This window comes from Rasamsonia byssochlamydoides, assembly GCF_041956645.1.
Source record: "Rasamsonia byssochlamydoides strain NRRL 3658 unplaced genomic scaffold VTN77scaffold_9, whole genome shotgun sequence".
In the NCBI taxonomy this organism is placed as follows: domain Eukaryota; kingdom Fungi; phylum Ascomycota; class Eurotiomycetes; order Eurotiales; family Trichocomaceae; genus Rasamsonia; species Rasamsonia byssochlamydoides.
Window position 1 is genome coordinate 1 of NW_027192392.1, and position 16,415 is coordinate 16,415.

General features: G+C 48.3%; 3 protein-coding genes across 3 annotated transcripts; all 3 read left to right on the forward strand.

Moving 5' to 3' along the window:
• Positions 1-1,997: 1,997 nt before the first annotated feature.
• VTN77DRAFT_9440 (uncharacterized protein) lies at positions 1,998-4,094 on the forward strand (the record flags this gene model as incomplete). The annotated part of the gene is made up of 3 exons (XM_069426049.1): positions 1,998-2,001; positions 2,167-4,034; positions 4,083-4,094. 3 exons carry the CDS (start codon positions 1,998-2,000, stop codon positions 4,092-4,094), a joined length of 1,884 nt encoding a protein of 627 aa, XP_069280563.1.
• Positions 4,095-8,580: 4,486 nt separating this feature from the next.
• VTN77DRAFT_9441 (uncharacterized protein) lies at positions 8,581-9,013 on the forward strand (the record flags this gene model as incomplete). Its single annotated transcript, XM_069426050.1, has 2 exons — positions 8,581-8,755; positions 8,811-9,013. The coding sequence occupies 2 exons, from the start codon at positions 8,581-8,583 to the stop codon at positions 9,011-9,013; spliced, it is 378 nt and encodes a 125-aa protein (XP_069280564.1).
• A 2,948-nt stretch (positions 9,014-11,961) lies between these two features.
• On the forward strand, positions 11,962-13,108 carry VTN77DRAFT_9442 (uncharacterized protein; the record flags this gene model as incomplete). Its single annotated transcript, XM_069426051.1, has 3 exons — positions 11,962-12,066; positions 12,122-12,883; positions 12,947-13,108. The coding sequence occupies 3 exons, from the start codon at positions 11,962-11,964 to the stop codon at positions 13,106-13,108; spliced, it is 1,029 nt and encodes a 342-aa protein (XP_069280565.1).
• Positions 13,109-16,415: the final 3,307 nt, after the last annotated feature.

The following is a 16,415-nucleotide window of genomic DNA, read 5'->3' on the forward strand; positions in this document are numbered from 1 at the left end:
CCCCCCCCTTTTTTTTATTGGCATATATGTAAGTCCAGGCTGATCAGTGCAAACAGAATGCATTCATTGTTCAACTAAGTAAAGAAACGACTAAAAATTAAGAAGAGAAGAGAAGTATCCTCCTATGGTCCCAAGCCAGGTTGAAGCCTGCTTTGTCTCCATGGTTGACCTATCTCACTCGGCACCATGGCTGTTTGCGGTGCTTCTACATATTCTCATATCCTTTGTTTGTGACATGTCAACAACGAAGTACATACCCAACAGAGCAAGCAGTTTCTATCAGATAATAATTATTGCAGATTGCGTACGAGTACCTGTACGACGGTAGGTACCGGGTAGGTACCTTACCTTAGGTATCGTTTTCGTTACAACTTACCTAATAGGAGATGGTGGGGCCAGGGACTACCTCCTAGCCGACATCGGCATGCCCCACATGTACTCGATTGTCGGATACAGACTACTCCAACTGAAAGTGTACGAATTGACTACGTGGATGAAAATAATGTGTGTTTAATGGAATTCCTGTATTGTTCAGGTCAAGGATCTGACTCTGACATGTGAAACAGTTTGAATCTACGGTGACGAGGCTGCGAGGTCCTGTACCTCGGTAAGCGCTGGATTGGTTTACGGCGATGATGGTAAGCTCTACGCGGCTTCTTGCCTATGGCCACAACTCATGGAATACTCCGTAGTGGACAGGTATGCCCCTTATCTGATCCATCCCTGGGTTGTGATTCGCAGCTGCGCCTCGATCGTCGTGCTTGGCGTTTCGCGCTGGGCAGTCAGCTCGTGCGACAAATTCTTGCCGGGGCTGGACTGTCAGGGTCCTCATCCACAGTCTAGTTGTTCGACTCGTTCGAGAAATTGGATGCTTGCTGGGGTCCCCGCAGAACTAATTCTTGAAGATGGTAGACTTCGTTGGGGCTGTTGTATGTAATAATATTCGACTTTTATAAGGGCGAAGTCATGTTGGGAAACTCACTGTCCCAATTGGTCATTGATCAACTGATTGATTAGATTACCTACGAAAGTTGCATGACCGCGGCTGGTCTCATTCCGGTTGCGGCAACGAGTTGTACCACCTGGACTGAACTTTGTTCAACTCTGTTCCAATATGACAGCAGAATCCCAGTCATGCGACCAGACTAAGCGACAGCTGAACTTAGAATTCAATATATCCCACCTTTTGGGTTGTGTTTGTGGAATTTCATGCGTTGGCACTCCCCCTGCGTGTGCCGTGTGGTGCAACGTGGAGGAGATGCCCGACATTCTTACACCAAATTGAACCACTTTTTAGTTCATTTCATCTAGTTTTATTATTGGTAGTACGGAATAGTTCTGATATTGCTCGACTCGAGATAGTTGCCCCAGACTGGTCCTAGCGACTATGGAGAAGACTGGCCCAAAACGGTGGGATGCGCCGTATGGCTGGTAATCGGTATCCGTATTTTACCGTATGGAGAAATGTAATGACGCATTCATCACGCCATGGATCAGTCCACGGCATCGGGTACTTCCGCGGCAACTCACATCACCTCCTCTGCCAAGGAAAAAAATTGAGGAATTATTCTTAATTCTTGGACGAGTATTTCGTCTGCCAACGTGGTGGTTGATGTCGATAGTTCAACTGCTGACTCAGTCAGCCGCCGTTCTCTCCGTGTAATACCGATACCGATCGCCCCTGCGGACTTCCGATCGGCATCGGCTCTCTTCTGGTCCCCTCCCACTTTTATTCATCTCTTCCTGCTCGGCTCGTTGTCGTCCGCCGTGGTCCTACGTGGATGCCAACGGTAGCTGAACCTCTCCTATTCCCCTTATTTCAATCTCACGTCTGGCTACTATCTTGATGATTGACCTGATTGACCTTGACCGTGTCCTTCCTACGCTCCGTCACCCTGTTCGCCTCAACCTCCCGCCCTCTCTTCTCCCGTTTCTTCGTCGTCACTCGTTTTAGATACGCGGTCTTTGGTCGTTCGAATAAACTGTCATTGAACTCAATGGGTATGTCTCTTTTGCTCCGTAATTGCACCGCCAATGTTGAAGCTTGCTCCCGCAAATTTCAACGTTGCTCCGCCATCTCCGCCCTCAGACGGTGGCGATATCGGACAACAACCGTGTGCCGCTGTCGCGCATTTGACCTCACGCTGACTCCAATTCTCAATCAAGTTCATGCTGTCGTGGATACCTTGCCGCCATCCAGGGCGATGGCTTCGATGATACCGTCACATCCCGACAACCCAACTTCCGAAGAACCTCGCAACATTGCGCCCCAAAAGTCAGAGTCAAATGGCAGCCCCGATTCTCAATCGTCGGTGGCCGGCTTCTCGGAGAGCGACTCGGAGCCTCCCTCAACCCCAGTAACAGAACCACAGTCGGATGATGCCGTCGACGAGTTCGAGCAGAACTCGAAACAACGTCGTGCCTCGACAGTTCTTATCTCTGAAAACTCTGATGACGTGCAAAGGATCCTGGGGAATATCGGTAATGGAGGTACCCAGCTGGTCGAAAAGGTTTGCTGTGGAGGCGGCTGCTGCCTTCTTCAACCGCTGCCGGAGACCGAATCCAGTTCCACCGCTCGTCCGATCGAACCACCACAGAACGAGGCTTTCAAGAGTCTGAATTTGAAACTTGGCCGGTTGTCTCTCGACAGCGAACTGACCAATATCGTTCCCCTGCCGGAGAAAACTGTGTCCTTCACTCCCGTCCCTTCCAACCTCGTGGACACGAAGCTGGGACCGCCGGATCACCCTCCGAAATTCGTGCAGCCTCACGCTCCTTACGAAGTCTTCCGTGCACCATTGCACCACGCTCGGGAGCTGACGAAGCCTGGCGCGGAAAAGCGGACCTACCACTTCGATGTCGACGTGACGGATTATCCTCCTGAAAGCGGCAATGTCGACTTCGTCGTGGGAGGTGCTATCGGAGTTTGCCCGATGAACAACGAGGAGATGGTCGACACTATATTTGATCGTCTAGGAGTCCCTAAAGCTATCCGGGACAAGAAAGTGATGTTGCACACGACCGGCGGACGTTGGCCGACGATCTGGGGTGATGACAAGCCTCGAGAGCTGATCACCACCCGACGGGAACTGTTGAAGTGGTGTTCCGACATTCAAAGTTATCCTCCCACGAAGCAACTCTTACGCGTCCTGGCTGAGTATGCCTCCGACCCCAGCGAGAAGAAGATCCTCCTGTATCTGTGCTCCGCCCAGGGACAAGGCGCGTTCTGTGACCTCCGCACCGGGGCACATCTCACCCTCGAACAGCTGCTGTGCGCTTTCCCCTCGACGCAACCGCCTCTCGACCACCTTCTCTCCGTGTTGAATGCTCTGATGCCTCGGTTTTACTCCCTCTCCCAGGACCCTACTATCTCATATACCGTCCGAAACAATGAACGCCGGCGGCTGATTGAGTTCGCCGTGACCGTCCATGAGACCGCCGACTGGAAACGTGGAACCAGGACCGGTGTTGGGTCCGGTTTTCTGCAGCGCCTGGCTCATAAGGTTATGGCTGCAGAGAGCCAGGGTATTGATCCACGGACGCTTGACCTTCATGTGCCGATGTTCCGCGGCCTGATGGCCAACCCGCTCGCGCGAGAGTTCGCTTCGGATGGTCCGATGCTCTTGATTGGAGCTGGCGTTGGAATCGCTCCTTTCCGGGGGTTTGTGCAGCGGCGCCTCAAATCTGCCAACTGTGCCAATAAGGTCTGGGTGATCCAGGGTATTCGAGATTCGCTGTTGGATGAACTCTACCATGGTGAATGGGGCGTGCACGAAGATAAAGTGAAGAAGGTCGTGCAGAGCCGCCGGGGTGAGGGCAAATACGTGCAAGAAGAAGTCCGTCACCAGGCCGATCTGGTCTGGTTTGTCATCAACGCCCTTGACGGCCGTATCTTTGTCTGTGGCAGTAGCAAGGGCATGGGTGAGGGTGTAGAAGCTGCGTTGATCGACGTGGCCATGGCCAAGGGCAACCTCAACCGTGAAGAAGCAGAAGCCTTCTGGAAGAGGAAGAAGGAGGCTGGACAGTACATTGCTGTAAGTGTGTATGCTGTGTGTGACGTGACGCTTGCTGACTCTGGTTAGGAAACTTGGTAGACATGTCCTGCTAGGACTGATCTGTATTGTACATATTTCCTGGGTATTCTTGACTGGTCTTCTTATTTCAACCTTTCACGATTCCAACTCATTAGTTTGAAGTTTCACGCCTGCTTCCAGAGGTGCCGTCTGCCCATTATACCAGGGGTAGATAGCACCGCAAGTGCTTGCCATTGATTTGTTCGTGTACATACTTCTCTCTATCACAGGTCTGGTCTCTGGAGAGCCAGTAACCTGAGCCTCTTCGGACTGTCTCCGTGTGGTTTTCAAACGGCTTGAGAACTATCTATGGTCTCATGTCTGTTTTGCTTTGCTTTGTTTACTAACTAAACTAATGTCTTTGTCAGGGCGGGTAGCTGTCTGTCTACAGTTCAAACTTTGCAATGACACATGCATGTGCTGTTTCTGCGTGATCTTTTTTTTTACCTGTGTCTTTTTTTTTTTCCCTCCTTCCCAACTCTTGCTTTTCTTTCTTCAAAGGGCGGCGTCAACTCAAATCAAATATAGAATGAATGTTTTGCATCCGGGTTTTTTTTGCTGGCAGATACCTAGGGTAGGCGCATATGAATGAGAATGAGATTGAGAACTGATACTGAGATATAATTCAAATAAATATCCATGTTTTGTTCGATTGAGAATTATCTTTTTTTTTTGTCTGTAGATCGTGATCATCCTTTGGGCTAGAATGGTAAGATCTCGTGATTATGGATTATAGATTATATACCTAGGTATGTATATATATGTGTAGGTTTTAGCTAAGTGTTATGCAAGAGTACTGTAAAAAGCTACCTAACATAATGGGATTAGACTGCTCTATTGCATTGCAGCAATCCTGCTGACAATCTAGAGTCGACAATATTGTTGTCGTCATCAAGTATAATACACTGACCTATCTTATCTATCTATCTATATCCTATTTTCTTCTTCTTCTTCTTCAGACTTATTTATCTGACTCTATCCGAACTCACTCAGTCAGTCCTTACCCAATTTCAAGAATGCTGCGGTTTTCTGACTACCCATGGATGGATGTTCCTGCAGTACCAACTTGCTTTGCTCCTCCGGCCAGCCTGGTCCAGAGAGGGAGAGAGAGAGGGCATAAATAACCTAACCCCCACTTAATTACCTTTAATTACCTCAATTAACATAAGCTAGTTAACTGTACGCTGTGCGCTGTGCCTTCGGGCATGGAATGAAGAATGAAGGACTTTTCTTTCTCTTTCTCGATTTATTTTGAATTTATTAAATTAAACTCTACTTGGCTTGACTCTCTGCTCGGGTCTTGTATTTATAATTACGGTTACTATGTACATAATCTCAAGAGCTCCTGTTCTATCTATTATCGATAGTTTACAATTATATAAAGGTGAGAATAATATATCAATATATTTTCTTGGGGTATAATGTTTGTCAACTGCAAATATGAATATGAATATGAATATTAATAACAATTACAGAACAGGTCAGATCGTAAAAAAAAAAGGACTAACTGCCCGCGACCGTGCAGAGAAGACGAGAGGATCGGATCTACCTTCCTCATTTATATTTATTTATGGGCAGGTATACAGGCAGACATGCAGACAGCAGATAAGGAGACACGCAGGGAAGTTAGTAGTTACCTAGTTACCTACCTAGGTACTTAGTGCCTTTTTTTTTGTCAATATCAGTCATTTGAAATCCATTCCATTCGCTCTCTCTCTCTCTTTTTTCCCCCAAATAGGTAATACTATTCTTATTATCGCGATTTCCAACTTCAACTTCAACCGTAGACTGCAGCCAAAACTCTCCACAAACAACTTTGTATTGGAAGGCTCATTTAAATCATCACTGAATCTGAATGATGTGAGAAGGAATCAGCCAAGGTCCTTGATATTAACACGAGACGATTCTAAATTGTCTTTCTTCAGATGGTGATTTCCCCCCCTCTCTCTGCCTTTTGTTGCCGAAACAAACTGGTCCACGCAAACGAATAGGACAATATACCTATGTAGGTATTCTTTTTCCCTCTTTTTTCCCTTGATGATTAACTAGAATTCCTTTATTTATCAGTCAGACTAATTATAATAGGGACTATAATAGTTGAAGGGAAGGGACAAAAAAAACTAGAATTAGTAGAAAGCAGGCGTGTCATATCGGCAAATAAATAGTTGTTTTTGATTATTTTACAAGTAGGGGGGAGATATGGGAGCCCCTCTATACTCCGTAGTACATGGTAAATACAGATCAGTCCAGCAAGCTAAGGCCTAGGCCAGGTCTTCCCTTTCTACCTAGTTTACTATAGTGCCCTTAGGATAAAAAAAATATCAGCATTCCCTTTAGAAAAGGAATCACCAGAGTAGTACTACTAATACTCCTACCCTCTTATTACTCCTCCATATATTCTAGTCTAGAGATATTACTTATAGATTTAGCAGAATAAAAGGGATAAAAAGGATAAAAGAGGGATAGATCTATTCTACCTTATTCTTCTGTCCTATAAACTAGGTGGATAGCACTATTTATATATATAGGCTGATCTTATTGTGATTCTAATTTATGTAAGGGCTCAAATTTCTTTGTTTGGAATAAGAAGATATTATAATATATGACTCTAATAACTATATTACCCCGGTAAGGGTAGTATGACGAAGTAGTATTAGTAAATACAGTTTTGAACCAGTGCATATAATCATGGTCAATAGCTTTGCTGTTGATTCTTATCATAGCTAGATCAGACAGGTAGAATCATGAAGACTTAATTATATTTGTTATTAATGACTTATTACTTGCCTCATAATGATAGGTATTAGGGAAGCAATATCATAGTCAAATCACAGGGAAGGGGGGGGGGGGGGGGGGGGGTTGGTTTGGATTCATCAGAAAATAGCAACCAGGTTGAGGGGGGTCAATTCCAATCAGTATAAGGGGCTCGTCTTGGCTTCATCCATATATTATTATGCGAGCCCATCGCTGAGGAGGTCTTGATAATGATACGAGATTGTATATGAGATTGTAGGATTCTACTAGGTATGTACAGTACATACATACTATACACTGCAATCTTAGCCCCATGGCAACGAAGAAAGATGGAGCAGCAAAACAGATCTCCGGCATAAATCAATAATCTACCTGATTTTCTAAGTATAACTCATCGCTGCTCTTTTTTTTTTTCGATGCACATACGGAGCGGTAAGGTGCAGGTGAGGAGGAAAGGGTGCAGTGCAGAGCAGGATAATCTAGAATTATGCATTTGCAATCTCTCATGTACAGTACTATATACAAATAGGGCACTTGAGCAGACTGTCATCAAGTAATTGTCTTTTGGGATAAACATTCCTCTCTGCCCTCTGTTGGCAAGAAAGAAAGAAATACACAAACAGACAAATTGGTCACCGCAAAACGAACAAGATAATCTACCACTTAGAGGAGGTATTTTTCTTTTTCTTTTGTCAACTACAAATGCAATGTAGATTAGCAAGGCTAATTTAATATTAATAGGACGATAATAGTGGAAGGAAAGGGAAGAGAAATCGGAATCGGCAGAAAGCAGGCTTGTTATATATTATTTACAAGCCTGGTTGATCCCAATATGATTTATTCCATCGCTTTTCATTCCATCTCTCGGGTACATACCTAAGGTGCTGTGCTTCGCGAGGTCAGCAGATACCAGGAATCTTACACCTCATTCTGTAGGTCTGTTGTCTCTATTACTGCTATTGCTATATTGGGCAAGAGTCCAGCATGTGACTGTGCCAGCCAGGCAGCGATATTATGCAAGAGAAAGTTCTCCTCCACCTCTGCCTGTTCCAGCCGTCTGCTGGATATATCACATTCTTCTCTATCATCATAAATAAATAATCTTCAGATCAGATGTTGCTAGGAAACTGGGCACATGCATGCCAAAATCAGGACCAGATCTTGCAGGAGGAGGATAGATCCAAGGTGATCTGATCAGATCATGTGGCATGGCATGCTGCATTCCCGCTCTTTGTCATGTGCAGTATCAGCCACATTCTTATGGTTATTTTCAGATGGGACGGCACGAGAATTATTATTCTAACCAGATCTGATCTGATCTGTCACCTGCGCTAGCTAGTCGAGTTGTGGCTTTAAAATTGATCGATTGATGTGCAGACTGTCTACCTAGGTACTTCCGTGGCGATGACTAGCTCCTATCAGCCTTACGTTAATTAAATCTAAACCAGGCTGGATCGAGGGACGGCTGATCTCGTGCAGCGTGCCGTGCAGGTGCAGCCGTCACCCAGAGAAATACTCTTGAAATACTCTTTAGGAATTCCCTTGCATCTACTCTTACAGATTGCAAGAAAGAATACTTGCATGTGAGATATGATATAGGCACGGAATTATTTATTATCACGAAGAAAGACGGCTGAGTCTCGTCTTTCTCTTCCTTTGCCATCAATTACGAGGGTGATGACTCGACGGTAGCTCCCGTGACTTACTTCTTGCCGAGCTGTATAAGTTTATCCGACAGGGTGGGCATTGGGCAATGCCAGAAGGAAATAATTCCCACCGTGGAGCTCCCAGAGGTTTGGGATTTGGGAGTGGAGCCAACAAGGTTAGGTACGAGACGGCGAAACAGCAAAACTCCGATCGCTTCGCTATTGTTCTCTCACCCTTGTCCGAGATCGCGCGTCGATCTCCACCGCACCAGACTCACCCCTGTCCGTCAGGTCTGCACGATCTGAAGAATTGATCTTTGTCTTCAATCTTTGACAGACGGCACGACGGGCTCGTCCATCTGTGCGCTGCTCCACAATGACACCACTCTAACCCGTGTTAGTCTTCAATGGCTACAATCGCCGCCACTATTGCCCGCTCAACCGTTCTGGGAATTTGTCAGGATTCCCGACTTTCCCTCCCCGATTCCCCTCCCTCGAGTCTTCGACCATGGAACCGCACCCGCGGGCTGGATGAGTTGAAACATGGAGAGAAGTCCCAGATGCTACAGATGCTACCGTTCACTTGGGTAGGAGCAATCCATGGTTCAGTCAACCTTCATTTCGCTTTGGGGAGTCGTGACGCAGGAGGCGGGCAAGGCGATTGAAACTCCGCACCCAAATCTTGGGCTCTGCTGTCGGCTGTGGCTGATATCATCCTGCAGGTGGTTAGACCCTAAATCCGTAGAGGAGTCAATAATGGTCAATAGTAGGCCGTAGTTGGTGGGCACGGGAGTGTCACTGAACAATCTAGATTTGTTTTGATCTCTTTCTATCGGGGAGTCAGTGGGCGTGCATAGTCCTCGCGGAGGGATAGGCAATTCTGGTCTCTGATTACTGTTATCTCTCTAAGCGAGGCGTCTCCTAAGGCAGGTACCTCGGTAGGACGGAGAGTGGTGGAAACCACCTTCCGTAACGGGAAGCCCTCGAGAGATTCGAGGGAAACCGCGACACAGGCTCTCTCTTCCTCAGGCAGGAACCAGAAACCACGCCACCCCCATCGTGGCATCGCCAACAGCATACCTTATCCATCAGCAATCACTGGATCAATCAATCATCATGCTGGGGCTCTTGGCAGTTGGTCTGCAGGAGCCATCCGCGCATAGTGCTCAGGTACCCACTATCCTACCCGCTTGGACCTGGCATGTCCCTAGATCTGGATGAGGCTTCGACAGAAGTTCTGCAGCAGTGCAGCTGGGCTTGCCGAGGTGAGGGAGGACCTTGCCTGTATCACAGTATCACTATAACTATCGACGGTGTACGGAGGTGACCGTCTACCGGGTTTGCCATCCGCTAGGCGGCCAGGCCCATGGTTCACGTCTGTGTCCTTTTTTTTGGAATGCGGCTAACGTGGGCTGGGTAGCCCCAGTTCCCCTCGATCGACAGCGCCATCAGATTCCTGCAAAATGGGCCATTGACACTGGCAGCACGAACGGCCGCTCCGGCTGGCTAATCCACCACAGGTCACGAGCACAATCGATTCCCCATCGCCGTCGCCGTCCATTTGGCAGCACAGCACTGGCTCCGGACCTGGGCACAAGTACAACCGCACAGATCGCACTAGAGCTGTCATATGTGCCAGCCCTCACGTCGCTCTCGTGCTGCACAGAACAGCACATCCGTTGGCCGCCGTCCCGAGGCACCGTGTTCCCCTCCACCCTCTTTAGGGGACGACGTGGAACATGCAGAAGTTGGCCAGTGTACGCCGCACAGATACGGAATACTCCGTACTCCGCTCCGTACAGATCCCTGGAATGCAGATTCTCCTGGTGATGTCGTAGTGGGACCGATCAGTGACAGAGATCTGTCATCCCTGTTGATCGGGATTGCAAAAAATACATGCGCTGGCGTGGGCACTCCCCCCCAGCCACGGTTTTACCGAATCTGTGTCGTGCCGTGGATTCCTGCTCTTGATCTTCCAGACTTCGACCTTGAAAGCTCTCGACGGGCAGGCTGCCTGCACGATGATTCGTCCAGACGCGCTTAGATCGATCGGCTCCAGCGCCATAGCCGTCTCGATGCGGATTCAGGCCGAACACCGGTTCGACGTCGCCATTAGCCACACCCTCCCCCCCCCCGAATAGGCTAATAGCAGTAGCCCTGGAGTTTTTGCACCATTGCTGCATGGCACAGGCTGCACAGCACAACGGTGGGGCAGCCCGGGGACTGCTGGGCGATCCTTTCCTGGCGCACGGCAAGTCCAGCGAATGCTGAAATTTTCGCCCCTTGGGCTATTTGAGTTTCGTTTCCAGCTAGCCCTGACGTCCTATGGGGAGTCATGACTCCAAAGTCCAAACAAGGTAAATCCAACGAGTGGCCACTGGCCATGCCCCGCGCGATTGACTTTTGGCACCCCTGACGAGCGTGGCAGCGTGGGTGTTAGTTAAGGGGGTTTGGTTGAATGGACTCATCGGAGAATCCGTGACGATTCACACCCAGCCCACGTCCGGCTGCTACCTACGGAGTAGTACCTACCCCATGTTGCTTTTTTTTTTCTTCTGGGCCATGCGTGTCATGTCATAGCCTGTCGAAAACTGAGACCCCTTGTACTCCGTACAGCACTAGTCAAGTAGGACGCAGCATACACATCTGGCTGGGGCTTTGATACTGAGCAGCCAATCAGTCATCTCTTGGCGGCTTGTTATGGAGCTGCAGACGCCAAGGGAAGGTCGTCAGTCAGTCTGCTCCATGTCTTTAAGTTGGCGAGTCCTCTCCGGACGGTAGGACGGGAACACAATTCGATATAGTACCACCTTGTCGTTTCTTTTCTTTTAGGAAAAATCTTCCATTCATTATTCCTCCGTACGGAGGAGTTACTGTAGTGAATTGTTCATACGGTTCCTTTTTCTCTTTTTTTCCCACTAGCGTCAACTCGGATCGCAACATTCAGCAGCTATTGGCACATCATTCTTCGGCCAGGTGTCAGATTCCTGGCTCCATCTGTCAAGAAAACCTTACTGCATGGTGGCAGTGGTCTCCAGCTGCTGTACCCACTTGCGCTCACGATCGTCATTCATTCTCTTACCCACCCCAAGCTTTGGTTTGGTTTGCTTCTCAGCCAAATGTAACAACGGGGCGGCGTTTTCCATTCATTCTCCAGAAAAGCATTTCATTCATTCGTGCTGGATCTCCTCCTGCATACCCTTGATTCAGCCGTCCACTTCGCGTCACGCAGCGGCCATGCTAATCTAACCTAGCCGGAAACTCGGGTGCGTGTATTGTGTATTGTGTTTGCTCTCATCTACTTTAACATCGAGCTAGATTCCTCGCTCCTTCTTCAGCCTCGTATGCTCATACTACTACTGCTACTGGGGGAAAGGCTACCACCTCATTGACACTACCCCCGCATGCTGGTTCTCTGCATCCAAGATCGGACACTTCCGGGCAGATATTAAGTCGCAGGCCTTTGCCCCCTTTTCTCTCTTTCCCGCATGTCTCAACACGGTGAGGAAGGAGAGCATAATAGAAGGAACATGGCCGTATCGTATACCAGCGGGCCTGCTGCTCGAACGCAGACTCTGCCATCTTTTCGAGAGGTGTGTTTGCCCATGGTGGCTGACTAATGGAGTGGCTGGCTGACTACTTGACTAGCTTCTCCCACCGCATCTGCACGAAGAAATAGATTCAGCATCGTACTATTCACAGCCACGGCAGGCACCAGCAGCGCCGCCGGATTCTTTATTAAAACCGAGATCGGTGCCGGGCCCTTCATTTTCGTCCCCGCCCAAGCCTGCGTTGGGGCCTGACTTGCCGCTTCCTTCCCCTTCTGCGGAAGAGAGTCTCAAGAGAGGGCATGAATCTTTGCAAATTCCTCCTTCCGGGGGCTCGACGCCGGTGGCCATTGGGGGAGCCAGATCGCAATTCCCGTCGAGGGGGCCCAGTCCCATTTTACCACCCATCCGAGCCTTGCAGTCCCTTCCGGAGAGGAATCTGAATCGTCCCAGGAGCGCCTACGACGATCTGGCGACCATCCGATCGAGCGGGTTTGCTCAGGAATTCGGAGGGCCGAGGAGTGTGGAAGGCGATCGATTCACCTCTCAGCCGTTTGCCGGCAGCAGTGGGACGCCGGTGATGTACAACCATCCACCATACGATAATGCCCGTTACGTGCACTATCCAGCGTCGTATACCAGTGAAACGGAGTACTCGCAGATGATGCACAGCCCTCCGACGTCGAACTTTGGCGTCTTGGGGGATCCGGTCGATTCAAGGGGTAAACGAAGGAGAGGCAATCTTCCCAAGCCGGTGACGGATATTCTACGTGCGTGGTTCCATGAACATCTCGACCATCCTTATCCGAGCGAGGAAGACAAGCAGATGTTTATGTCGCGTACGGGTCTGTCAATCAGCCAGGTAGGTTGCTTGCAATCTTTGCGGATTGTTTTGTTTCGTTTCCTTCTGACGTTAATCTTCCAGATCAGCAACTGGTTCATCAACGCCAGACGGCGGCAACTGCCTGCGCTGCGCAATCAGCTTCGAAACAACGAGGGCGACCGAAACCAGCGTCCGCCGTCGCCACTAAGCGATGTGGAAGCGACTTCCTCTCCAGCATCTACTTCATCCCCTGCTCGTTCTTGAAGTCACAGCACGTGCTGTCAGACTTCGCCATATCCGCCGCCGCATAGATTATTATTTCCTTGCATTATCATTGGCAAGACTGCCCTGACAGTCTTCCCTTGATCGCATTTCTTCATTCCATATTATTTTTACTCTCATGTCCACTTTTGCATGCATGATGGGATGTCCACAAGGGAAATGGTGTTTGATCCTGATTGATCCGAATTTGATACGATGGGGTGACGTGACGATTTGACTGACAGACAATTTCTTTTCCATATACATATTTATTACGTGTACCTTCTATACATAATCCTCTTTTTTTTTTCCTTTTTTACGGCTGGGCTGGACCGATAGGATCATATCATATTGTGATACCCTGTTATTGACATGTTTTTACGGCCATGTCCTATCTATCCATTGTCATTCTCATTTGCATTCTACAGATCGATATGAGTCCAACCCTGTTCTCTTCTGTTACTCTACTGGGAACGAAAATTACGGTCCCTTTCATATTTCTTCTTCTTCTTTCTGCTTGTCGACTCTTCCGGTAGGTCCGGGTCTGACGTTCCATTGCATGACTGGTTGAAGAACCGCATATGGGAGCAGATATTTTCAATGGCCTTGTTTGTTGAAGCTAGCCATATATCGGCGGGATGATGCATGGTATTTATTTTTTTTATCTTTATTCCAATTTATCTTGTCTTTGTACGGGGGCTCTGATCTGATCTGATCTGTCCATACATAGTGGGAAATAGAAGAGATGAGATGGCACCTCATTATTAATAATAATATTCGATGCGGCAAGTCTCCAAAACATGCGGGTCTGTCTCGGTCTGTCACAACTTCCTGCCGCGGAGTTTTTTTTTTATTCTCATTATGATCTGAGTTTGAGTCGAGAAAATTCGGAAAGGGAAAAAGAAAGCAAGATGATGGATGCTGTTTGCTGTTTGGTTTTTGGCGCGGCACGGTCCACACCATGCTGACTGAGCCTGCTGTAACCATAACCCACTGTGAGAGGGTCCAATTGCGCCCGTCAATCACTTTGCTTTTTCTTCTTGTGTTTGTTATTCTTATTTCCTCACTTTCTATGACCTGTCTTCTCAGGAGATATGGTCAGTGCTTCGACTCAGCCGTGTGAGGTTAGAGGACAGATGGCTGAGGCTCTGTTTCGGCGAGCAGAGTTCCAGTGTTAGTGCTTCCAGACACCGAACATGACTAAGAATCACATGTCGAATGCTCTGTTCTCCTTTCTCCGCTTCTCCGTATGGGGTATTTGTTTGAGGTCATTCGACACGTGCTGTCAGTCGTCCAGACGGTCAGCACGTGATAACAACGCCAGAGAAGAATTCAATTCGACCGTCAGACAAACTCTATACGGAGTACCGAGTACACACGGTTGGATACAATAATTCCCTCTCTCTGATCGAATACTCTGTGTACTCAAGGGTCCCTTAGTCCGGGTGACAAGAGTACCAATTATTCTCGCAGTGGATGAGTTAAATTCGGCAAGCCAATCAGTCGAATTCTAATCCTTACAGTCTTGCCTAATCTTCGACTCTCGACCATCTACGGAGTACCATCGTGGGGGTGCGAAAGCAGCGAAACCGAGGCTGGCTACAGCCTACGGAGAGAGTACGGAGTACGGAGTTAGGTAACTGTCAGGTACGCCAACTTCCTATCTGCTCGACATGTGACTTCCTGTACGGAGTATTCTATTCTATTCTACCATGGTGGCTGGATCTAGAATGCTTTCTCTGCTTCATCCTCTCCTTCTCTGACACATGCAAAATTTAATATTTATTTTAATTTAGTACTGCACATTATTAATACAATATTCACCCTATCTACTCCGTATGGAGTACTTACTAGTTACTACCCGCCAGGGGATATGGTGTCACTGTCACTGTCATATGGCTCGGGTACTACCGTGCAGTCTGTGCACTCGAACTAGTTACTAAACTAGGCTTTTGGCTGCACGAATTACAGGCGGATCGGGGATCGACGGATACATGCTGCCGAAGCCCTCAGAACAGAATCCCATTCTTCACAAATGACTCCTGACAGCTTCTTCGTGACGTGCCTGAATCGGACCGGACCGATCTCAGCCAGCCAGTGGCCTGCTATGCAACGAAAGGAAGTCAATCTGTCAGATGACAGAAAATTCCATCCATCTACTCCGTATAAGAGGGACCCAGATACGGAGTACGGAGTAGTCTGAGTCTTCGTTCCTTGGAAACAAGAACCCGCCATGACGACACGAGGATTATTCTGCTCTTTATGTACTGAGTACTCCGTACGGAGTAGCTAGGAACTCCAGAGTCGGACCGTCACCCGTGACCCAGGACAGTCACGGTTAGTACGGAGTACTCTGTAGTACTTGTACTTGACGCACGTCCCGATCGACTAAGTCTACCCCGTCGATGACATGCCATCATTGCCGTGTCTGGAAAAGCCGGAGTATTAATTAATTTGAGGTGACATGACATGACATGCGATTAGGCAGGCCATGATGTCAGCCTGCATGCTGCATGCTGAGGGGCATGCTCTAATGGCGCGCCTCAAATTTCGGGACACGGTGCCGACTGGTAGTCTCCTGCCATCAGATAATCTCGAGTAGAAGTACCTGCCAGCCACGGGTCGTGGGCATGAAGGGGATAGATGTTCAAATAAGACATCGGGAACGACGTCGACTCGTGGCGAGATGTCTCCATTATGTTGGCGTCTATAAGATCGGTTTCGTCGTCTAGAGCACATACGGAGTACATCATCCTCCGTACTCCGTAGAATTCTACTCCATAGCCCCAGATTGGACACAGATCTGACTAAGTAAGTCGTTGACAACTTGATGTCTCACCCCCACCTGGCGAATCTATCATTATCTCCGTTTCCGTATTATTAATCAGAATTAAATCGCCCCTCCTAACTCGTTTTTTTGCCTCCTTTCCTGGAAATGTCACTAGCAGCTGCCAGCTGCCAATCTGCCACGTTGCCTGCACTCCGATTCCTGAAAAATGGGAACTGAACCGTGCCAAGTTCCAGTGGCCACTAAACCATCTTCGCGTGCCGGATTAGGCAAGTATGGCTGCATGAGCCGCATGTCTTAGACTTCGATACTCCATAGGCGAATCGACTCATTTGTCGATTTTTCATTACTAATATTTCCCCTGACGATAACTAGCAGGCTAGCGGCTGTCAAACTCAAGTCATGTCATCCACGCTATCATCCATGCTGTCATCCACGCTGTCATCCACGCTGTCATCCACGCTGTTCAATAGTGCATCAGCCCACAGATCGGGGGGGGGTAGCCTTATGCCTGTTTGGGAA